The sequence below is a fragment of the Netta rufina genome (assembly GCF_964035555.1).
Source record: "Netta rufina genome assembly, chromosome: 1".
Classification (NCBI taxonomy): domain Eukaryota; kingdom Metazoa; phylum Chordata; class Aves; order Anseriformes; family Anatidae; genus Netta; species Netta rufina.
The window spans coordinates 192,756,450-192,780,750 of NC_140123.1; the positions used below are offsets into that span (position 1 = coordinate 192,756,450).

Sequence of the window (24,301 nt, forward strand, 5' to 3'; positions counted from 1 at the left end):
CTTTTCCTTCCCTATCTTACAGGTAAACGTTTATTTAAAATAGTGGGATGCACTTACTGTATTTTCTTATTACTGCTATGCCTCTTCTACTATTTTATGTTACATTGTTTAAAAAAATGTTAATGTAGTGTTTGGCTCTGGGGAATTAATGAACTGAAAAACTCGTCTTGGAAAGAACACCAAATGTTCAGCTTTGGTGTTTTTTTTAAAAATGCAGTGTAAGGTGACTCTTAAAAAAAATAACCTGCTGTGGCATGTGATACTTAGATGACTTTTAAATATAATTTTAGATGGTCAGTATCTTGAATGTCTGTCTTTCCGGAAGATTAATTTTAATATCAGAGTAGTGTATTTCACTTCCAAATATATCCTTAGGGATGATATCAAAGATATGGTTTACTCGAGGGCAGTCAGTCTGGAGAAAAGCAGAAGCTATGGTGAAGATTTGGGTAGTGATTGATCCAGAATTTATAGAATCTGTATCTGAGGAGTGTGTTGTTGTTTTTTTTTCCAAAGTTTCACCAATGTCACTTGGTTTTCTTGGTTACACAGCAGTTCCTTTTCATTAGCCCTCAAGTAATTAACAGTAAAAGTGCAGATTTTTATTAATCTAATTTAAACTGATTAAATAGTTGCCGAGAAGGCTGGTAAACCTGAACACAGCAGCGATTATTTAACTAAATGAATAATCTGTGAATAGAACTGCACTTCAGAGACAGACGCGTAGCTCACATGGCTGTTCACACAAACGTGGAGTGAAATGAATGTAAATTAATTACATCCTGCTGAGGACTTCTGGAGGCAGGGACTGTACACGGAGCTGTGTGGCCGGGTGAAAACCAGCAAACGATGGTTGCCATTCGGGGTTGAGGAGAGCTTCTTGCACTGAAAATAATTATGGAAGTTTTGTTCTTCGGTTACAGGAGAATCGTGAGGGAATTTCAGCATTTGTAGTTAAAGTTGTGAATGTATGGAGATCTGGAAGTGCTGGGCTTTGATGGAAAATCCTTTGTTTAGCCACTGGAGATGTAGTAAAACAGTTTGAAATACTCCTCGTAGATTTTTTTAAGCGTTTCTCTTTGTTCTTGAGGTATTCGCCTATTGCAAATTAATCATGGATGAATCCCTCTGCTGCTGGCAAGTTTTTACTTGCGGACATGCCTGACAAATTGTCGTGTTTTGATTCTCTGTGGGAAAATTTTTCTTCGTTATCCTTGAACTACCAAAGCAGCGAGCGCCAGGTTTGGGATGTGACCGCCAACCCGTGGAGCAGCAGGTTGCTGATGCTTCCCCAGCCCTCTCGGAGAGCAGCACCCAGCACTCTTCAGCTTCAGTGCTGAAGGCTTTGGACTAGGAAAAATGATGTGTATAAAAGGGGAGAGTCGCCTTGGGGACGCTCTGGGTCAGTTTTTAGGCCGTATTGCTGTGCCCGGTGGCTGTGCCCGTGGCCTAGCGCTGTGTGGGCCTGGTCGGCCGCTGACTGGAAACCACTTCTCCCCAGGAAACATCTTTATTCCGAAGCAAATGGCTGTAGTATCAGGAGTAAAACATGTAGATTGGAATATTAGTAATATTAGTGACTAAACACAAACAATTTCTCTGACGGCTGCCTGTCCTGAAGCCTGTTGCCCTGCTGCGGGGCCAGCACGGCCAGGAGGCCCCTCAGTTTCAGCTACTGCTCAGTCTTCCTCATGTTGTCCTTACAGCTTCCCATTAAACTGGAGCAAGGCAGTCCTGAGGTAAACTGCCCAGTAACCGGGTCACATGGATCTGCCATGAGCCCGGATAGAAGCAGTCTCCTGTCTATCAGGGTGTATTTCACTGAGTCATCTGGGCTGGTGCTGCATATCTGAAGGAGCTGGGACACCCAGGGTAGCTCACACAGGTGCTGGTGGGTACCTGGTGCTTGAGCAACAGTTTGAGATTTCGTAGTGAAATTTTCTGGGAGATATGTGTTGCTAGTTAGCATTTGTTGTGCTCTGTTTACATTGTTCAGGGCACTTTACAGAGTTGATTTTGTTTAATTATCTTTTGGCATGATTACATTCGCTACAGTAATGAACTGGTAATCATTCTTTGGATTGATTAAATCATTGTAACGAGAATAGAGAGGAACAATTTCCTCTTTTTTTTTTTTTTTTTTTTAATGTTAGGCTATGAAATGTTGTTAAGTATATTATTTTTCCATTACAGAACGAAGACACGGTTCAATGTGTAAACCTTCCCCTTCTCCAGCTTCTCCAGCCTGTAATTCCAGGACATCCCTAGTACAGATGAAACCGAAATCCTGTATCAGCGGCCATAACCCTGTCAGCAGCAACTCAAAGCCATTCAAAACGCCCAAAGACAATCTACTTACCTCCAGTAGCAAACAGCACACAGTCTTTCCTTCAAAAGTATCAAGGGATAAACCATGGTAAGTGCCAAAAGAACAGTTAGTTGAGCTGTTGGTGTTCAAAAAATCAGTATCTATATATACATTTCACAATTGCCAAAAAAAAAAAAAAGTCTATTTTTATCTTTTCTAAGTTTGCCTTTTAAGCCTCTACATTTCTTAAGGGAAGAAATTGGGATGTCTTTTAAATATACATATATATATATATATATATATGTGAACAGGAAAAAGGACTGATTTACTCTTGCGATGTTCCATCAAATGTCTGCCTTTCTGAGATGCATACAGTAAGTGAGATATTGAGTCAGTTTGCTATCTTCAAGGTCCATCTGCCTTTACAGTATCAGCCCTTAAAACCGATGCTTTTAAATAGATAATTTTTGTAAAGTTCTTAACATTGTTTTAGTTCATGTTCATGAAAACTTACTGGTTATAGTCATTTATCTTCAGTGGCAGCTGCCATTGGAGCTCATTCTGCTTTTTGATAATGTGTGCTGCTTTATAAGAAGACAGAAGAATATTCCAGCTGCAAAAATCACTTTTTTTTTTTTTTTTTTGGAGTCTTGCATCACGTACTGTGATAGATAAACACATCTAGGCTTGAGACTGACAGGTTCATCCTCCCATGACTGTGATGATAGCAGCAGAGTTGCAAAGACGTAAAAGAGAGCAGAACTGGGTCACTGTTTTATCCCTTAAGAAACTGTTATTTAGTTATCTACAGAAAAGATGCTTAGTGATTAGGTCACTAGGTTGGTGACTCAGGAGATTTGGGTTCAGTTCCTGCTTCTACACAGGCTACTGTTACAATTCAGTTTCCTCAGCTTCAGTTCCGTTTCTGTGAATGTGAGATAAAAGGACTTCCTTTTTCTTTTCCTCAAGCTTTATCTACTTATTATATAAGTATCCTTCCCATTTATATGCAGTATCTAGCATAAGAGGGTCATGATTTTAGGTAGCATTTCTGGACACAACTGCCTTAAAGCAGTAAATAAGCCATTCACCAGTGAGACAAAACATAAACTCCTAGTATGTTAAAATAGTAGCTCATGTTCTCTGCCTGAAACATACACTCCTTGGCATGAGTTCGAAGACAGCAGCATCTGCCTAGCCATAGAATTTACCTTGCACTGGAATAAACCTAGTCAATATCTAATCTTCCTGTAAGTCAGAACCCACCATTTCTATAAATGTGATGAATGTTGTGGACAATTACGGTATATAATTCTGAAAACACAAATTTTGGATGTTTAGACTACACACACACACACGAGATACGGGCTATTTTAGTTAACATCTAAGTGCCTCCTTTACTATTAAAAAGAAAAACAAAAAAAAAACACTCTTGCTTGAATAGTGGCCTTTTATTGTGAATGTTAAAAAGAGGAATGAACTTTTTATTTTAAATCTAATTAAAAGAAATTCAGAAAGGTCTTCAGAGTATTAATCCTACAAACCTGTTACCCGTTTTTAAAGACAGCAATTTCCGTATCTATGTTTCAGCCTGCTAACTGAATCTAAACAGTATCCTCCGTTTTGGCAACAGATGGCTTTCTGTCAGTCAGTAAAAGCTGAAAGGGAACAAAATATCCATTTTCACCAACCCTTTTTGCCATTATTGGGAACATCCCAAACATCTACTGATGATTAAGAAGTTAGATTTAGTTGTTTAAAACTGTTGTACTGACTTGTTAATTATTTGGCAATTAATATGTCAGTAGTTCTACTTTGTGAATTACCAAATTCTTGCAGCTCTGCAAGGAGATAACACTGTGGTTCTGTTTACCAGGGGAAAATGAGGCATCTACTGGTTAAAGATACTGTAATCATCACACAACAGATCACTGACAGTCCGAATTGGGCATTGGTAAACTTGTCTTTCAGAGTTTAGTGTCAAGTGCCGTAGATTACATGATTTCTTAGAGAATAAAATCAGTCTGATAATCATCACAGTTTATAGTGAGATGTTAACAAACAGTTTGTTCCTGTTCCATTAGTGGATTGTCATTTTTATTTAGAATTCTAGGAATTATTCAGCAGATCTGTTTTTTTTTTAAAGGAGAAATTACTTGTAAATGTAATTCTTTTTTAAGATAAGATTTATATTTTCCATTCACCATTCTGTACAAGGCATAGAACTTCACCCACTTATCTTTTAGAAAGACATACTGAATTGACACAAATTTGTCTCAAAAAATACGCACAGAATTCATCATGTATCCATGCGTTACAGCTTATCGTCATCTGAAGCTTCCAGTTATTCAGTGCTTTTGTCCGTTACATTGCAGTAATTATGAGACACCACAAATACATAGGTTAGCTTCATTCAGGAGCCGTATCACTTGTAATGAGTGCTTTCCAGACCTGGAATAACCTTTATTGCACTTAGCTGATTCCTTCACATTTTTTTCAGTCTCTCTTTTAATTTTTAGATGCTATATTTATAGCAGTGTTTCAGAAATGGCCTCTGCGACAGCATGGCCCAGTAGATCTCTGTTGGCATGCCTGCCTGCATGTAGACCCAGCTCTTCTGTTAATTCACTATTGATTTGCTTGAGTCATCATCTTAAGCATTGACCCAGCAGCTCGTTTTCTTCACATCCATGTCCTGAGACGTGCTGCAGCGGTTCAGAGGACTCCTCAGCTAATGCTTTAGAAGGCGTGATCAGAATGCTCAGGTGAAAGAGAGCTGCGATTGTTGCATTTTTGTCTCTGCTGTTTTAATCCTTGCCTTCTTGTAGCTGGAATGTGAGAGATTACTGTGAATACATCATCCAGAAATACCACTCGGCTCTGATTTTTTTCCTGTCTCTCTCTAGCATCGTTGCTATTAATACAGCAGTGCGCAGAGACCGGAGCGGTTGCTGGAGCACGACTGCACTGTGCGCAAGATAAACGTGAACCAGGGTTTTCTGGAGCTTGCAGTTGAGGTTGTAGGAGACACAGCAAACAGGTAGAAAATAGAAAAAGGCAACAAATAAGTTAATTGTTAGTGATAATAATAATAATGAACATGAGATGGTGATCCATAAAAACAGCCCAGATACCATTTGTAAAAAGTGTTCTGGTGCCAAGGAGGTGACAGTTGACTCATCTCTCCACTTGAGCTGATCCTGTCTCTGGTCATCCCTCCTCGCCTCACGACACAGTTTGCTCCCCTCTCCTCAGAGGAACTGCACCTCTGGGGTCCATGGGCCCCACTGCAGGGGCCTGGAGCTCCTGGCTCCTCCCTGGATGCCTGAAGGACACCACTTCACCTTCCCAGCACTGCCCTGATGCTGCGGGATGTTCATTTCCCTGCACCATGCTCCTGAGGCAGTGTAAGACCAGGGTGAAGTGTTAAAGCCAGCTAGCCCTGCGATCCCAGCTGAAGCAAGTCTCCTTGACCTCCCTCCATGAGGATTAGCTGCTGCTTGCCAGAAATTCTTAAAATAAAGGAAATGAAACAGAAATTTTGTAGTTTTCATTGACCTGTAGGGAATTTTTGGTCTTTTTGTAGTAAGATCACAAAGGTATACCTGTGGGTAACCATTTACGGTTTGTAATGTCACTTACAGGAATCTTTTAACCATCTTTTAGTCTTTATTTCTTTGTGATTAGGAAATGCCTTTGTACACAGAAAAGATGAGGAAGTGGAGCTTGTCAAGAAATTCTAATGCAACGTGGAATTGTGAACAAAATTCAAAAGAGTTAACTTGAGCCATATATTCTAATCACTGCATCAAAAATACTTTCTTACACCTAGAGGCAATCCCAGAAATAAAAAATGGAAGTGTTTTACATTTGTAAATGTTTTTGAATTTTATTTCCTATGAATTAAAAAACAAACCCAAAAAAAAGAGTTGAACAGGTAGCTAAGGCTTTAGAATTAATATGGCTATGAATGACCAAAAAAAAAAAAACCACAGCAAAATTACATGATAGCAAGGGAAAATTATTTAATAAAGCCTGAAGAAAGGGAAGTGTAGGTAATAAGGAGATAGGAGTACCAGTATTGTGACATACTATGACTATTTTTCTTGCTTGGGCATGACTTGACAAGTAATGACTTGGAACTGAAAGAAATTATCACAAGTTACTGAGGAGGGAAATACAGTCTTGTTTCAGGAGTTTGTCACAGGCTCCACTGAAGGAGTTACTATTTACTGTCTATTTAAGAACATGAGAAAACAGGGAAATCAGTTACCTTATCTAAAAAAGAGAATGAGGTTTTGAAGCCTGTGATGATAAAGCACTTTCTGTAGCCCTCAGATACATTCATAGGCTTCTCTGATTCCTTTCTAATTCATCAACATCGGTATTGAACACTGGTCAGCAAAACTGGGAGACGTACCAGTATAACCGAGGAGATGAGAAAAGTAAATCTGCTCCTTAATCTTGTTTGCTGTATCCTTTTCTTTTAATGTCAGCACAACAATACAATAAAATCTCATATTGTTTATCCACTGACCACTAAATATTTTTGTCCGTATTTCCAGTATGTTTTCTCCCCATATTTTACTGTACACTGAATAGCTCCTTTCTTCGTGTATAACTTTACATTTGATTCTATTTTTTGAATGAATGCATTTCACCAAACATCCCATGCTAATTTTTATAACTTCCTTTGTCTGTCACGGTTTCCCTCAATCCTAATTCTATCAGCAAATGTCACCGACAGGCATCTAGTGTTTGTTTCTAAATGCCAGTGAAGTTTTCAATCATGTCAGACTGGGTTATGATGGCTAAGAAGTCCCACTAGCAACACCCTCATTGGAATCTCTGAAAACTAGTTTTTGATTTTTGTTTGTTTAACATGTGCTTTTAAAGTGTTTTTATTTTATAATGCATTCAGAGAGTTGGAGTTTTCACAGTTATCTTTGTCAGCTTAACTGGTAACCTCACCAGAAAGTGAAAACAGATTTCTTTTGCTTTTCAGTACAACCATACGAACAAATTGTTTATCAGTTTGTTATTGTTAGCTTTTCCATTATTCTTTCCAAGACCTTCCAGTGTGGGTTTTTGGTGTGAATACAACATCAGCACTAGGCTGTCTAAGTTGCCAGATATTCCAAGATGCAGTTAGAAAGTAATGTGCAGACATCAGGTATCTCTTCAGCTCTGTTGGAACTCATGGCCATGTTGTCCAGCTTTGCTTATTTAAAAAAAAAAATTCTGATTTTTCAGCTAGCATTTTACAGTTACTGAAGGAATCAAAAACCATCTTTTTGTGATCGAGGTGCGTTATCCTGCTTCATTCTTAGTATAGAAAAAATACTGAACATTTTTGCTATTTTGCATGCTAATAAATATTTTACTGACCATTAGGTAAATACTGCTGTTATTGTTAGTTTCCTTTGTAAAAAGGAGGAGGAGAACAACCTGTCTTTAATGAATACAAATTTTTCTCCACATATCTGTGGCGATCTTCTGTACCCCCACTACTCTCATTTTCACTGATTGCCATGTGCCCTTCTCTTCTTGTGTTTGTTGCATGTCTGCTTTCAGCCATTATCTTTACTAAATTTGAGTAGGTTCTTTGTGCAGAAAATTGTTTTTTAAATGTAGTAAATAGATTAAGGAGATTTTTTAAAATCTAATGAACTTTATGAATAAATCCTTAATTTTCAATCAAAAAATGGTTTGGACAGAGAACTCTCTTGAAGCATCAAGTACAAATATGGGCGTTTGATGTATTTAGCTTTTTAGTCCTTAGCAGTTAATCACGGTTGTTGGTCCTGTGCAGCTTCCAGATTGCAGTTCAGCTATCAATTCATCTTTATTTGTTATGCTGACATGAAATTAGAGTTCCTTAATGTTGAGTGTAGTTCCCACTGACATTAAGAGAAGTGATCATTTGTAATTTCTAAGATCTCCAAAAACTTATGGTAGACTACCAGGAGTCATATAGAATGGCCATCTTAAAATACGAGAATGTTTTTATTTTCATCAACATTGCAGTGAAATGCGTAACAAGTAATTACACCTATTCTCAAGCTTGACTTGTTGGTCTGGAAAAAAACTGAAGCAAAACCCAAAGCCTCCCTTTGGTTTTGTTCATTTTCACAGTGAGCACCCACACGTACTCTAGGACTTAGGGTTCTGCACACCGCAAAGCAGATAAACTTTTTCTAAATTACCCACATTTAGCTACTAGAACAGAGAAGATACTGGACTCTATCACTGTGTCATCAGTACTTTGAATTAAGACAAACCTTATAAATGGCATGAACATTTGTTCAGCTCTATTATACATGTATATGTGTATATATATAGTTTCTGTGTAGTAAAACTACTTGATCTAGAGTAAAGAAATTCTCCCATTTTCAGGAAATTTAATTGTCAGCAGCTTAAAAGCAAAAATAAATAAATCCTCACCCTAAGACGTTATAATTTATATCTGTCATTTAACTTAGTAAATTCAGAGCAGGTTAAAAAAGTTACCAGAGGATCAAGTCCTCTTATCATAGCTTCATGATTGCTTTTTTATTGAAGTACTTAAGCAATTCTGGTTTTATGAGTAAGTTGAGTTGTTTTCCATACTGGCCAGCACTGTGCATCTCACTGTAGTTGGTTCTGTATTCTGACCACCTGACTTGCATGTTTATGATACCACAGGATAAGGAAGTTTTATGTAAGTTAATTCCAGCTGCAGGACGTGTCTTGGTGCCTGCAGCTTAATTTTTATTTTATATACCTGTTGTTTGTCATTGTTGATACATTTTTCTTTATTAAAATATCCTTAGACTAAAACTAAACAACTTTACGCTCTAGGAGAGTCCACTCCAGCCACATACGCTGCACTTCCTGATTAGCATCTTCAGCAGCCAACAGGAAACAGGTTTTGTAGGATCCCACGAAGGTCAGGACTTGAGTGATTTTGGCCCCTGCTTCCAGTGCTTCTGTAGGGCATCCCATGGAGGATGTCCTGCCAAAGCCATCTTTTTCTGATCGTAGCAACTTCCTACCTGCTAACCATTCCTCACATAGCAAGGTGACGTTTTTCAGACACAAAAGACTGGAATTATGTGGAATTTATGAATGGCAAGAAACCCCAAAGGGTTCAGTGAGGTACAGACAGGCAACTGCTGCCTGTCTTGGGGCACTGACGGCAGTGTGTACTTTGGCAAGAAACTCCACTTGCAGCCTCTAGAGAAACCGTGGCTTAAAGCTCTGAGCATTTAGGCTTTTAAATTAAATATGTATTTTTAAATTAATGTTTTCTTTCTGGGTTTGTTTCAGTAAAGAGGGGTAATTAGAATTTTAATTGGTAGGCTAACACATCCAGTTTGGGGGTTGCTTGGAAGATTGAAAGCAGCGACTATTGTTGAATATTTCCTCGTGCAGATATGACTCAGAAATATTGTTATAATTTTGGATTTAAAAATGACTCGCGTTAATCTTTTTTGCTACCAAATTGAGAATGTAACTTCTGTTAGCATCACAAATAATGCTGTTGCAGTAGTTAAGTTAGGTGAAGTTAGTTACTGCAGAGCTTATTCTGAAAGGGGGCAACCAAGGTAATAATTATAGTGGGGATTTCCATTCATACATTCACAAGATTTCATTATAAACAGTGCTCAATTCATCAAGCATGGTGATACTTTTAAAGGGATCGCTGTTAAGACTGCTATACTCAAAATCTCTTTTCTCCTTGTTCCCAGAATTTATATGTCATTTACACACTTTCGAGCAAATGAATTATTTTTGTGTTTGTTTAAACTGCAAATATTGTTAGCACACTCCTTCTGTGTCATGGTGAGTTTAGCATGGCATACACACACCCGATACATGTTGGTGTTAATGGCATGAGACCATGGATGTAAGGGGACGTGTTTTGCTAGGCACCGAGGAATCATTTTGTTTATGAATAGTAAGGAAATGTATATTTAAAAATGAAAAGCTTTATTTGCATAATTCTTTACATTACCAGGCTCTACAGATGGCTGGTTTTGTAAAGATTTGATTGAACAAAAGTAGCCAATAACTGTAGTAAGTTTTCCATTTTGGTCTGAAGATGTTTTACTTGCAACAAAATCTTTTTATCTGTGGAAGGGAGTTAATGAACTGTGAATCTGTGATACAGAAAACACAACTTGAAGATTTTTCTTGGTTTTGCAGTGTTCCTGTTCCAGTAGTCAGTCTAGAGAAAATTCCTAATCTAGTGAAGGCAGATGGTGCCAACGTTAAAATGAATTCTGCAACCACTACCACCATCACCTCCTCCTCAGCCTCTTCATCCACCATACCTGCTCCAACCTTGGTCAAATCTGGTTTGACGTCTAAATCAGTGCCGCCGTCACCAGAAAAGATTCTGAACGGCAAAGGAATTATAGCTCCTTCAATAGACAAGAAACACCAAAATGGCACTAAAAGCAGTAACAAGCCTTACAAAAGACTTTCAGGTGAGTAGTGTCGTGGTTCGCTTTTTGATGTAGTCCATCTTTCTTCATTTATCTTTCTGTGGCTCAGAAATAAGGTACTAATAAACTGCTGTAGCCTGTTTTTGTTTTGATTTTTCTGCTGTAAGATGCTTGTTTACATATATGAAAAAGAAAGCTTTCAAACTCCTAGCACGTGTAAACAAACTATTTTCAAAATGCGTGTTCCATTTAGCTTAAATGTAGAGTGTCTTAGTCTATTTTTTCAATTGGCCAACGAGTCAAATGTAAAATTTTAAGGAAGAAAACTCATTAAAACAGAAAGGCAGAAAGCTTCTTCCATCGATTATATAATACCAGTTTGTCTACAGCAAAAGATAATATGCCTGGGTTGAGTGACTATACTATGGTCATGACCACGTTGAGCAGCTGAGGTTTAGGACATTGCATTATCCGCCAGGTCATAACTTTATTTAACAGTCATTTTTCTTGATAGTGAACACTGGAAAATTCCAGGAATGTACGGGGAATGCTGGGGGAATCCTAAATGTCATAATTTTCCTCTTCCACTTCTACCTCTGCGATTCACGTGTGAGTGAAGTAAGAAGATGGTAGCGCGGGGATCTTGATCTTTTTGAGGCAGAGAGGGCAGTGAGGCTGAGGGACTGGCATCACAAATGGAAATGCTCTGGCTGGCCTTAGGCAGTATGGCACTGAGGAGATCCCTGTGCAGATTTACCAGTCAAGCACAGAACAGCACAGGGGGGCAGGTCGGGAGGTTGCCATCTGCTGGAGGAAGATTTTTTTTTCCACAGAGCTCCCCAGAGGCAACCCATGCCAGCTGTTGGGCAGCGTGTAAGTAATTTGTCCTCTAAAGCCAAAAACATATTTTTGTTTCGAATAAAAGGGGGGAAATAAAGTGTTTTGAGGGATATACCGTTTAAAGCAAAAGCAACTGATTCAATTTGACTGCTTTAGAAGCTGTGCAGGGTCTATTCATCTGCTGGCAGTGCTTTGTGATTTGGGCAGCAACTCCCTGTGTGTACTGAAAGGCTAATTCTGCTAATGGCAGCACGATCTGCGTTAGATCGTCTGCTTGACAGAGTTGGTTCATACGATTTCCAAATGTGCACAAGCTCTGAATCAAGTGGAAGTGTACAAGAAAAATGCTTTCATTTCCAGTTAATGAGTGTGTCCTGTTTTTGACAGAATATCAGTTTTATTTTTTCCATTTTCTCCAAGTTGGCAGTTAGCTCTTTGGTACTGCATCCATGGCTTGATTCCAGACCAGTGAGAGGTGTTTGCTAGGGCTGTGTGTGGTATGGAAGAATGCCATCGCCTTCAAGGATTCAGCACACTGATTGCTTTCTTGACTAGTTAAAGGTGGCAAGTAAGAAAATGGAGCAGTTGTTCATGATAGCATTAAAAAAAAAAGGCAAAAGTGGCTGGTTCGGCTTTTATAACTTACTCTTTACTTGCTAAGATCCAATTTGTTGCTTGTTTTAAACCATTATTTCATTTAATGCTCTATGGGCTTAATTTAGCCGATCGATTCAGATCGATTCTTACTTGGGTAGTTGAAATTGATACTTATTTTCTTCATGTCACCATGTACCTCTGCAGTGCTGTAGGAGATACTTGCTCCTTTTTTGTACAAGTGCTTGCTGAAATATGCTCATAAAGGAGAATCATTTTTGTATCATTCCTTTAGCTTCCATGTCGTGTGTGGAGGTGACTCCATCATTATTCTGTCTCTAAGCTATCACTCATGATTTCTTCCAGGATAGGGAAAGTTTCAGTGGTGGAAATTTCCAAGTAGGCTGGGGCTCTGCGCAGGACTATCTGAGCACTCTGACAGGCATTGGTTTACTTTTAGATGGCTAACAAATGCACAAAACCGATACTTGCAGTAAAGTTTCTTTATCATTATCAGATTTTAAATCCATTAAATCTTGCTTGTGCTGCCCCATGTGTTCGTGCAGCAAGGCAATAAATCAGTGATGATGCAAAGAACAAAAGTTCTGTGAGCCCTGTAAATTAATTGTCTGTAGATTGTGTGTCACTCGGATGGATCCTGCTACACTGAAGGGCATAAAGCCTGAGAAAAAGAGCTTGGAGGGTCAAGAAGATGATCGTTTTAGTTAGACCATAAATTATATTCTTTTCACACTAAAAGGAGAAGCTGCCTGGGGATTTAGGTTTCCCTGTCCTCTGCCATGCAGGGGTGCAGCTGTTAATTTTTGAAGACTCTTTATAGGTCTGGCTGGTTTACATCTGTTTTCCTTCCTTTTTAGCAACCTCCACTTTCTCTCATACCATTTCCCTTCCTGTGGCTGAAGGTTTATTTTTGCTTGGTTGGTATTTTTTTTTGTTTTGTGTTTTTTTGTTTGTTTGTTTTTTTTTGTTTGGTTGGTTGGTTGTTTTTTTTACTTTGCTGAGAGCTGGTGGTTGTTTGGGTGATGAATGAACCTGCCCTCTTTACAGGAGCACTGTTGGTGAGTGAGGGGAGTCAGCTCGTGGACCCACAAAAGACAGTCTGTAGCTGCCCAGCACAAGTGGATCAGTGTTCCCTGGTAGCAAACTGGGAAAAAACAACCCCACGTATTTAAATTTTCCTTAGTTCTTGTTCTCTTTGGGGTAAAACTAAAAAACACAGATGCCCGGTTTAAGCTTTATTTAAGAATATCTGTGCTGTTTCAAACAGGAGTGTGACCTTCCTTCTGTATGTGAAGCTACAATGCTCCTTGCTCTGGCCACCAAAAGGAAGTGAAACCCATTCTGGAGAAACAGCTTTCTCAAGCTGGGCATGTGCACAGGAATCTACACAATTCCTGATACAAAAGTAGCCAGAAGCTGTATTTAATCACTGACAAGAAGGTGAAAATCTTCATTTAAAGTGTTGCCCAAGCCAGGCGTATTTGTAGCTACGTTTCTTGTTCATGACTCCTCGGGAGCAGCCACATAAGCTTCACTCAGGAGAAGTGGTTTCCTGTTTGTTTAATACTTGGTGTTCCTCAGAGCAAGCACGTTATTTTGCTGATCAGTAGGTGGCAGAGGCTTCCACTTCTTGTGCTTGTAGTCCATTACACGCTTAGCTTTTACCTCTGTATGGTTTTCTGAAATCTCTCTTTCCTACAATCAATCCCCAAAGTCTTGCTTGGCCAGGACACAAATTGCAGTCTGGCTGTTCCCAAAATTCTTGATTTTTGCAGTATGTTTCCACGTTGGTCCAACACAGCCCAATTTTGTGTCTTCCAGAATACATTGCACAGCCCTGCCACTGCCTTCAGGACTGATTTTTCATTAGAAGGCACGTTTATAAATCCATATAGTTTGTTTAGGGTTTTTGTGTGTTTTCTGGGGTTTTGGCAGGTGATTCAGATAAGAACTCATACACTTGAAAAACAGGAGTAATTAACTCCTTCAACCTGAACATGCATTTTCATCCATTAAGTAGGAAAAATGTTTATCATATCTAGTTGTACACAGACCACTTTACTCTTTCTGTTGACCTGTAGAAGCCACAGAAACTACAACTGCGTGTGACAGATTTCAGACCATTTTTTTAGGTTTCACCAAAAGACTAGCATTAGCTATATTTTTCAAGCTCAGTTTTTGGTATCTTTCTGCTAGTAGGCCAATAACATAACCTTTTATTTGATGTTTGCTTTATCATTTGTAAGTCCATATATATTAGAATACATATAACTGCTAGTAATTTTGCTGTCGGAAGACAAGAATTACCTTCTGTAGGCTACTTGGCCTCAGATTTCTTCTTCCAGCTGTTCCACTTGCTGTATGGTGTCCTAGCATTATAGCATAGCTGGGAATTGCTGTCTTCATCTTAGCTCTGATTCTGTTTGTTTATTTATAAGGAACATTTAAGTACTCGGATTAATTGTTGCATTTAAGCATAGGATAATTATTTTTATCTGAATATAACACAGCTGTAGATTTAAAAATGATTTTGCCAAATAGCTTATATCCCTGTATCAAACAAAAGCAAACCATTCTGCCAATTAAAACACACTGTGTCTAGGAATATAAAGATAACGGGAGGTTTTTGGTGGCATCAAATAAAAATTCTATGTCTGTAGATTTGTTACAGCTCTATAGTGCAAAACATAAAACTATATTAATATAACTTAAAGGAGGTGACTCTATCTGTGGTATATAAATACTAAAATATTAATGACAATGAAATATGCAAATATAGCATATTAAATATTAAATGCACGCCTAATGTTAATCATCAGTAGAACTCAAATGAGACTTTTTTTCATAATCGCTGCAAACTTTAAGCTCCATGCTGCCATTGACTTAGGGAAATAAGAACTAACATGCGCTTTTTTTTTTTTTTAACACTTCCTGAAAATGAGACAGATTTAGATAAATTTTGTTTTTAAAATGTCACCAGTAATCTCGTGTTTACATTTTAGGCACCGCTGGTTGTTTTTCAGGGTTTCTGAGTATGTCAAAGTAATGTGTAAAGCACTTACGGTATTTAGTCTGTGTGTGTCTGAAGTGTGTGTCGGAGTCGATCTCAAAGGCTAGATTTGCAAGTGCTGCATTTCGAGGCCTCACAGGCAGCCAGTGTTAGAGAGGGAACTGAACTCACCACTTTTTGGCTTGGTCCCGCGTTTAGACCACTGTGTTGAGTACAGCTTTGTAAGCAGACTTACTCCTGTGAAGTCTGTGATTGAAATCCTGCAAATATGGTTGCTCCGGTTAAAATTCCTGAAATAATCTGCTTTTTTCTCCTTTTTTCCTCCACCCTCATCAAACAGAAAGAGAATTTGACCCAAATAAACACTGTGGAGTACTGGATCCTGAAACAAAGAAACCTTGCACAAGATCGCTCACCTGCAAGGTATTTTTCTTAGAAGATAAAATATCAGATGCTTTGTTATAGTTTAAATCCTACCACAGTAGTTTGAGAGGTCATACCTGCTCCTGTCTTACAGACAATGGGTATGGTATTCAGACGCTGTTTTCAGGTAATTCTTTTGAGTAATTCTGTTTCTTTGAATCAGAGCATCTGCATTATTCCACTGATGTTTCTAGAAAGATGTTTGTTTTTCTTTCCTTGTCATCTCGTTATAAAAAAAGCATTAATGTTTCATGTAGGAGCTCTAGAGTTATTTTAAATACTCTCTTTTTAGCTCACATATGCAAAAATGTTGAAGTATAGTCACTTTTTAGTGAAAATATAACGTGATTTTCATATGATAAATTACACGGAGGCTGACTTCTGGTAATAATAAGCCTCATGTTAAAAAGAAGCAACAAAGTAAGATGTTGATAATGAACGTTTGTATGTGTATGTGCTGCCTGTTGGTAGAGACAATCAATTACATTTGCTTAAAAATGTATTCCCATTTTTCAATCCAATGAAATCAGTTTTTCATTGTAAGTTAAGAGCTGCGGTGACGTTACTTCTTAATATTTTACAATTATTGGAATTATGCTTTCTGTGCTGGAAAGGGGAAGTCAATAGAGTCTATTATGAAGATTGTTGCAGAAGTAGTTTTAGCCTCGATGTGGCATTTCTTAAGAATTGCTTCATAATTTATCAAAGATAACGTGGAATAACAGCTTTATTTCCATAACTGTGGCTAAAGTTGTTTGAAGTAGATTTTTATCTTGTAGAGAGTTGTGGTGTATCGGAAGTATAGAGGACTCATAAACAATGTCATGCACACACAAATGCTTTTTAACCACCCTATTTTTAGACTCATTCACTTAATCATCGACGAGCAGTTCCAGGCCGTAAAAAACAGTTTGACATCCTTCTAGCTGAACACAAAGCTCGATCCAGGGAAAAAGAAGTCGCAAAAGACAAAGAGCATCCACCGTCTGCAAGGGAAAGCTATCAGAGCCAGCCCACACCAGCACAAGACTCTCTGTCAGGATCCTCAGTGAACTCTGGGCAAGAATCTAAAGTAACATCTCCTGCAAAATCTAGACCACCAAATTCTGTACTTCCGAGGTAAGCAGTTCTCCAGCGTGAAGTGTTGCATTCTGAAGTTGCTGTTAGAAATGTACTAGTCTTTTATACAGGCTATGTTATAAATATTCGGTGTTTGGGCTATTGCATGATAAAACATACATTAATTATAAGAATTTCTCCTAGCAGTTAAAAAAAAAAATAGAGTATACTTGTATTAACCTGCATTTGTCCACAGTAGCCTGTTGTCTGGTTGGGCATGGCGTAAGGAGCGGTGTCCATCCGCTGCTCTGAACCTTGGACTAGCGGCATTTTTTGTATAAGATGGCCAGTAATGTTCAAGACCGTTTCTGACACATTTGGAAATAAAAATATATTTACGTTAATTTATTTTAAGTTTGGGTAAACCTGCGTGGTGCCAGGAGTTGGACTAGATGATCCTTATGGGTCCCTTCCATGCTGGATGGGTCCCATCCTTTACTGGATGCGGGGGGAAACTTAGTTACAAGAGATGAGGAAAAGGCGGAGGTGCTCAATGCCTTCTTTGCCTCAGTCTTTAGCGGCAATACCGGATGTTCTCTGGATACTCAGTACCCTGAGCTGGTGGAAGGCGATGGGGAGCAGGATGTGGCCCTCATTATCCATGAAGAACTGGTTGGTGACCTGCTACGGCACTTAGATGTGCACAAGTCGATGGGGCCGGATGGGATCCACCCAAGGGTACTGAGGGAACTGGCAGAGGAGCTGGCCAAGCCGCTTTCCATCATTTATCAACAGTCCTGGCTATCAGGGGAGGTTCCAATCGACTGGCGGCTAGCAAACGTGACGCCCATCTACAAGAAGGGCCGGAGGGCAGACCCGGGAAACTACAGGCCTGTCAGTTTGACCTCAGTGCCAGGAAAGCTCATGGAGCAGATCCTCCTGAGAGTCATCATGCAGCAATTGCAGGGGAAGCAGGCGATCAGGCCCAGTCAGCATGGCTTTATGAAAGGCAGGTCATGCCTGACGAACCTGATCTCCTTCTATGACAGAGTGACGCGCTGGGTAGATGAGGGAAAGGCTGTGGATGTGGTCTACCTTGACTTCAGCAAGGCTTTTGACACCGTCTCCCACAGCATTCTCCTCAAGAAACTGGCTGCTCTTGGCTTGGACTGGCGCACGCTTCGCTGGGTTAGAAACTGGCTGGATAGCCGGGCCCAAAGAGTCGTGGTGAATGGAGCCAAGTCCAGTTGGAGGCCAGTCACTAGTGGCGTCCCCCAGGGCTCGGTGCTGGGGCCGGTCCTCTTTAATATCTTCATTGATGATCTGGACGAGGGCATTGAGTGCACCCTCAGTAAGTTCGCAGATGACACCAAGTTAGGTGCATGTGTCGATCTGCTCGAGGGTAGGAAAGCTCTGCAGGAGGATCTGGATAGGCTGCACCGATGGGCTGAGGTCAACTGCATGAAGTTCAACAAGGCCAAGTGCCGGGTCCTGCACCTGGGGCGCAATAACCCCAAGCAGAGCTACAGACTGGGAGAGGAATGGTTGGAGAGCTGCCAGGCAGAGAAGGACCTGGGAGTGATGGTGGATAGTCAGCTGAATATGAGCCAGCAGTGTGCTCAGGTGGCCAAGAAGGCCAACGGCATCCTGGCTTGTATCAGGAACAGTGTGACCAGCAGGGCGAGGGAGGTGATCGTCCCCCTGTACTCAGCTCTGGTGAGGCCGCACCTCGAGTACTGTGTTCAGTTTTGGGCCCCTCGCTACAAGAAGGACATCGAGGTGCTTGAGCGGGTGCAGAGAAGGGCGACGAAGCTGGTGAGGGGCCTGGAGAACAAGTCCTACGAGGAGCGGCTGAGGGAGCTGGGCTTGTTCAGCCTGGAGAAGAGGAGGCTCAGGGGTGACCTTATCGCTCTCTATAGGTACCTCAAGGGAGGCTGTAGCGAGGTGGGGGTTGGCCTGTTCTCCCACGTGCCTGGTGACAGGACGAGGGGGAATGGGCTTAAGTTGAGCCAGGGGAGTTTTAGGTTAGATGTTAGGAAGAATTTCTTCACTGAAAGGGTTGTTAGACATTGGAACAGGCTGCCCAGGGAAGTGGTGGAGTCACCATCCCTGGAAGTCTTCAAAAGACGTTTAGATGTAGAGCTTAGGGATATGGTTTAGTGGAGGGCTGTTAGCGTTAGGTTGGAGGTTGGACTCGATGACCTTGAGGTCTCTTCCAACCTAGAAATTCTGTGATTCTGTGATTCTGTGATTCTTCCAACTCGGGATATTGTATGATCCTATGATTATATATATTGGAGTACTGGTGGCAAAATTCAGCATGTTTACATAGAAATTTTCTCTGCAAATAATTCACCGATTACATCAATAGAATGTCCTTCAAAGAAAGGTATGATTTCATGTATATGACAGTGTAAGCAGCTAATTCTTAAAACTTGAGATTTGAAACTGCCTGTAGCACATCTTTCCTCATTTCAAAGATTTTTTCGTTTAAAGGACAAGGACAGGCTTCGGAAAGACAGTGTGAACTTCCAAAAATGTCCCTTTAGAAAAACTGCCGTGAGGTATTGGAGCTACTGAATTCTCCTTACCCTCTGGCAAACTTTCCCATGTGCTTTGGTTGGTTGCTGGTTTTTGGAGTGTGTTTTTTGTTTTTTTTTTTTTTACACTCGTTTGGACTGGGATAGATGGAGCTAAGATCCTTGGTTTTGTTTCATATTTCATATTTTGTTTGTTTCATATTTCAGTTCTTTGCAAAAGCCTTGGTCAGGATTGGGTGCCCATTTTGGGGCTTTTGTACAAAGTCCGTATTTCCAAGTGATTTTTAGTTGTACTTGCTATCTCGAGTTTTAAAAACAGACATTTCCTATGTTTTCTCTATGTTCATCATGTCATAATGCAATTTTGTTCGTACAACAACAGAGGTGGGTCTGACAGGGCTTGGAGTGAATGAAAGAATACACTTAGGTAAACTGGTGAGAACTCAGCATAATCTCTGTTAAAAGAGTGACCTACGCCATCCTCACATGTAGAGGAGTGCAGAGGGACAGGCAGACAGTTTTTTAGTAGGTGTTCCGGAAACAAAACTGGGATGTGATTCAGTGAGAGTCAGCTGAAGAAACTGCAAAGAAAGGTAGTGGTACACGAGGAGAAGGATTCTAGCAGTCATGCATTGTGTTTGTACAATTTATACTTCTGTTTCTGCTACAGCTGCTCTGTTGTGTCATCTTTTCTGTTTTTGCAAGCAGCTGTGCCAGGGAAAAGCCTTGCTACCTCTCTGCTGGGAGTCAGCAAGCCTGCTGCTCTGGTGCTGGCAAGGGTTATGTGAGTGCTGCCTGCTCTGCGGAGGCAAAGTTGTCTGGTTTCACTGAAAGTGACTTGGCTTGACCTGGCCAGCTTTTCCCGAAGGCTGAAGAGCACTCGCACAATGAATTCCAATGAATGCAACAGTGACTGCAGCAGCAGTTTCTAGCTGATGGATGTTGTCAAGCAGCCCCTGCTCTGTTCAGAAGAGAGCGCCTGTCTGCGGGTCTAGTGGCTGATAGCATAAATTCACTAGGTTGAAGAAGGCTGGCTGGATAGCTTGCTGTTCTGCTGATTTTGCTCAGTGTGTACGTCTCTTCCAACCTCAGAGTTCCACATGTATGTATAAATATATATGTAGATATACACTTGGTTGTATAAACTGTATTTGCCAGTCCTTTACACACACAGGCACACACCCTACCTACCTACCTTCAAATCTGGTTTGTTTCCAAGTTAATTTGAAGGGGAAGATGTTGTGCCCTGTGGTGTACACGCTTTCCCACTTTGTTTTCCTGGGTTTTAGGCAGAGGTAAAGAAATCCTCCATGATGTAAGAGGTCCTCCTACTTACTGCACTTACTAAACTAGCTGTGCAGGGAGTAAGCTAAACGCCCGTGTTTATATTTAGTGTGCTAATTTCAGCATAACTGGACATTTGGGATTAATCAAGTAGCAGAGTTACGGTGTTGTGTAAGAAGATTTCACACATCTGGTTTTGTTTGCATATTTAATACACTTTGCCTCCCTCAAGATCTTAAACTCAACTTCACGGCAAATTTAAAATTTCAGGCAACACACAGGTGCTTCTGTTAGTGGTAACCTGGTGATAACCCCAATATATTTCTGACAAGGCCAAGTGTCAGGTATTCTTTATCTTTTACTGTCCTTTACATGGTCATTCCAGGTGTAATTTACTTGGAAGCGTTTCTCTGGCAGGTGGGTTTCTGGAGCTATCGAACACTGATGATGTAAATGTCTGTTCTCCTTCTAGACCATCATCTGCAAATAGCATAAACAGCAACAGTTCTTCAAACCACAGTGGGTACGTACCAGAACTGCCACTGCCTTCCATGGGAGGAGATCTAACCAGTAGATTGTCCAGTGATGAAGGAGAAGCAGATGGAGCTGAAGAATCTGAGAAATTAGACTGTCATTTTTCTGGACACCATCCCAGACCTCTTGGGGTATGTGTCTCTCCCTGGCATGCCTTGCTGTTATTCTTAAGTCATTAAAGAGGGGAGAAAAAGATGTACTTCAGTAAAAATGTAAGGAATGAGGGAATTATATTGCGATGCCTGCATTCTAAAGAGAACAAACACATCTGTTCTCTTTATGAATGGGATAAGGTAGGAAGAGAAGACTGCTTGTTGCATATGACAAACATTGGTAGGTTGCAGGACAAGCAGGAGAAAGTAAGTTCTGGGTTTAGATATTCTTCTCAATAGTTTGTAAATCAGGTATAGTTCTGCTAAGCTGTAGAGAAAAGCTGCAGTGTTTTAAATGTGACTTGAACAGATGATTTGTTGTCATAGTTCTTACGAAACTCCCTTGCAATTGGTTATAGCTCTGAAAATCATGTGGCAGCAAGGTGCTATTACAGTGCTCGTTGATCTTTGTAGTCTGCTATGAAGCAGTAATTAAATATCATTTATGTGAGAGTGTACGTGGACATTGAAGCTATTGCTTCATTCGTCTAAAAATGGAAAGTAGAGCACAGCATACCCCATCAGCTCTGGCAGGGGCTGAAGAATGTTCTCCGGCAGCTGTTTTTGTCTTTCTCCCATGCTAGTGGCAAATTTTATTGTAAGTAGTAAAGTGCAACCTTGTGTCATTAGATTTGCAGTGGGAATTTGTTTACATTGTAGAAACTAAGAAACAGGGGGAGAACTCTTGAACTTGTGAGCAGTTGGTTCTCATAAAGATCTAGCCAAGGAATAAAATTAGCAAAGACTTCATTTATATGTTTTCCACATGATATGCAGAATAAAATTAACACTGGGGTAGCTATAGGATTGTCTATGGTCCTTGGAGCAAAGGAGAACTTTCCAGTGTCAGACCACCTGTACTACTGGCCAGAATTACTTCCGTAGCAGTACCTTAGCATTTATATTCTTCCTCTGTTCTTTACCTGATAGTAAACTAAATTGTTAGTGGAGTATGAAGTATACTTTACACTAAGCTGAAAAATTAGGCGCAAATTTCATACATCATGCTAAATAATATTTATGCTGCAGATAGTGAGAAATACCTTTTTAAAGGTATTCGTGATATAAATTACAAAGTTATTACTTGATGTAAAAATGATCATTCTTTCATAATGTAGAAATACTTTTCTGTGAACAACGTTGAAATATCTTTTCTTGCAGTTTTGTTCATACGGTAGTCGCTTAATGGGAAGAGGGTACTACGTCTTTGACAGAAGATGGGACCATTTTCGATTCGCACTAAACTCCATGGTAGAAAAACACTTGAATTCACAGATGTGGAAGTAAGTGGGAGTTTTACACTTGGTGGGTAGTTCAACATTTGTATTTCTGTACAACTACAAAATTAAACTCTCCACTGGGGATTGTTTTTAAAATTTCTTCTGCATTAAGTCACGTCAGTAATATGCCCATGCCAGTAAAAATGTTCTCTTCTTCTTTAAGGAATATGCAGCACAGCAGAACAATCTCCTATCCTGATGTGGATTTCTCCCAGATTTAGGACTTTTCTGTAGTCCCTCCAAATCTGGGGAGGAATAATTCACTAGTTCTGTTAACATTTAAGTGCATTAAAGCTCAGTGTTTCCTGTGTTTGGAGATGCATCTTGATACCACGCAGTTTTATAACACATGTTAGCCTAGCTCGTTGTACTTGTGTCACACAACTTTCACACTTTGTTCTCTTTGTACTTGTGTCACACAAACATTCACACTTTGCTCTCTGAGACTCGGATTGTGTGATAAGGAATTCAGTACCCGTTTGCTAACATGTAAGATGGAATATAGAAATATTTAGTCCATAGTGCCCTTTAAACTCCCTGGCTTTGAGGTCTTAATTTTCTCTTTATGACTTAGTATTGAAACACCTCTGTGCCACATCACTATAAACACCTCTGTGCCACATCACTATAAGCTTAGGTTGTGTAAAAACATTAAAATAGACTGCATTTCAAAAAAAAAAAAAAAAAGCTATTTTTTAAAACAATATACAACTATATTTGAAAGACTCATGGGGTCTGCAGGTATGACTTTTTTAAATTCTACTTTGGAACATGCATTCTTCTTCCAATATAATGACACTAAAGTGCAGTGTTTCATGTCACTATTTATTATCAGGACTGTGTTATATTCATTGGATGCCAGCCATTAGATAAACAAGGTTTGATTTTTATTTACATATATTTTTGAAACACTAAAGCTTGGCTCGTCTGACTAACCTGGTAACTCAGTGATAACAGCGCTGGGAGGCATAGTTTAAGGTGGGTGGGTTTGCCATGAAAGGGCCAGTGTCATCTCTGTTCAGAGACAGGTGATGCTTGATCTACAACGGGTTCCTCTCTTCTGCTTTGCAAATTTGGCAGCTAACTAGTGTCTGTCACCTTCCACAAATAAAACTAATTTGGTTTCTATAAATAGTAAAATTAAAACCCGTTACCTATTGGCTTTATTTGCCAGGTGAAAAGATATTCAGGCACGTGAATCAATGTCGCTAGTATCACACCTTTCATGAAGACCTAAAATAATTTCTGTTGTAGTTCTGTGATACAAGGAATAAACAGGCCTCATCCTGCTCCCACTAAATCCAATTGTAAATGTTTTCTCAAATTCCAGCTGTTCATGTAATCTCTAATATTTTCATGTATTATATCCATACTCACTTGTCTGTATAACATAGGAAGCTCACAGTGCTTCATCTCTTTGTATTCTTCTGTTGTCCTCAGTCCTCTGGACTGATCTTTTCCTGTCTTTGCCAAGCAGGGGTGTGTGTAAAGCTGTGATTTTATAGCTGATGCTAGTTCAGCTCTAGCTGTGGCTCATCCAGCTGAGACGAAAGGTAAAAGGGATGCAAGGCCATATTTGAGAACAATAGCAACATCCACAGAGTGCATTTTATCCTAGTTCTCAAAGTATTTTACAAAGGTGGGTATAAATCATTGGCTCTTCTTTAAAAATACACCGAGGAACAGACCTGATAAGCTGCTTTGTTCAGTCACATAGCAAGTCACAGGCAGTAGGGCTTGCTCAGTTCTGGTTGCATAGTCTGTATGTAATCTCTTACGTATTTGTACCATAAATGATGTTCTGTCTGAGAGTCTTCATAGGAAAAA

General features: G+C 39.8%; 1 protein-coding gene across 7 annotated transcripts in view; it reads left to right on the forward strand.

Moving 5' to 3' along the window:
- Window positions 1–24,301, forward strand: part of ATXN7L1 (ataxin 7 like 1) — a 116,122-nt gene that overhangs the window by 79,271 nt on the left and 12,550 nt on the right. For 6 of the 7 annotated variants that reach the window (XM_084306491.1, XM_084306490.1, XM_084306493.1 and 3 more), the window contains 6 exons: window positions 2,194–2,416; window positions 10,496–10,779; window positions 15,543–15,625; window positions 16,488–16,744; window positions 20,981–21,173; window positions 22,356–22,477. In XM_084306491.1, coding sequence (XP_084162617.1) covers window positions 2,194–2,416; window positions 10,496–10,779; window positions 15,543–15,625; window positions 16,488–16,744; window positions 20,981–21,173; window positions 22,356–22,477 — 1,162 coding nt within the window. The remainder of the gene's footprint in view (window positions 1–2,193; window positions 2,417–10,495; window positions 10,780–15,542; window positions 15,626–16,487; window positions 16,745–20,980; window positions 21,174–22,355; window positions 22,478–24,301) is intronic. The other variant, XM_084306492.1, reaches the window with a different exon arrangement.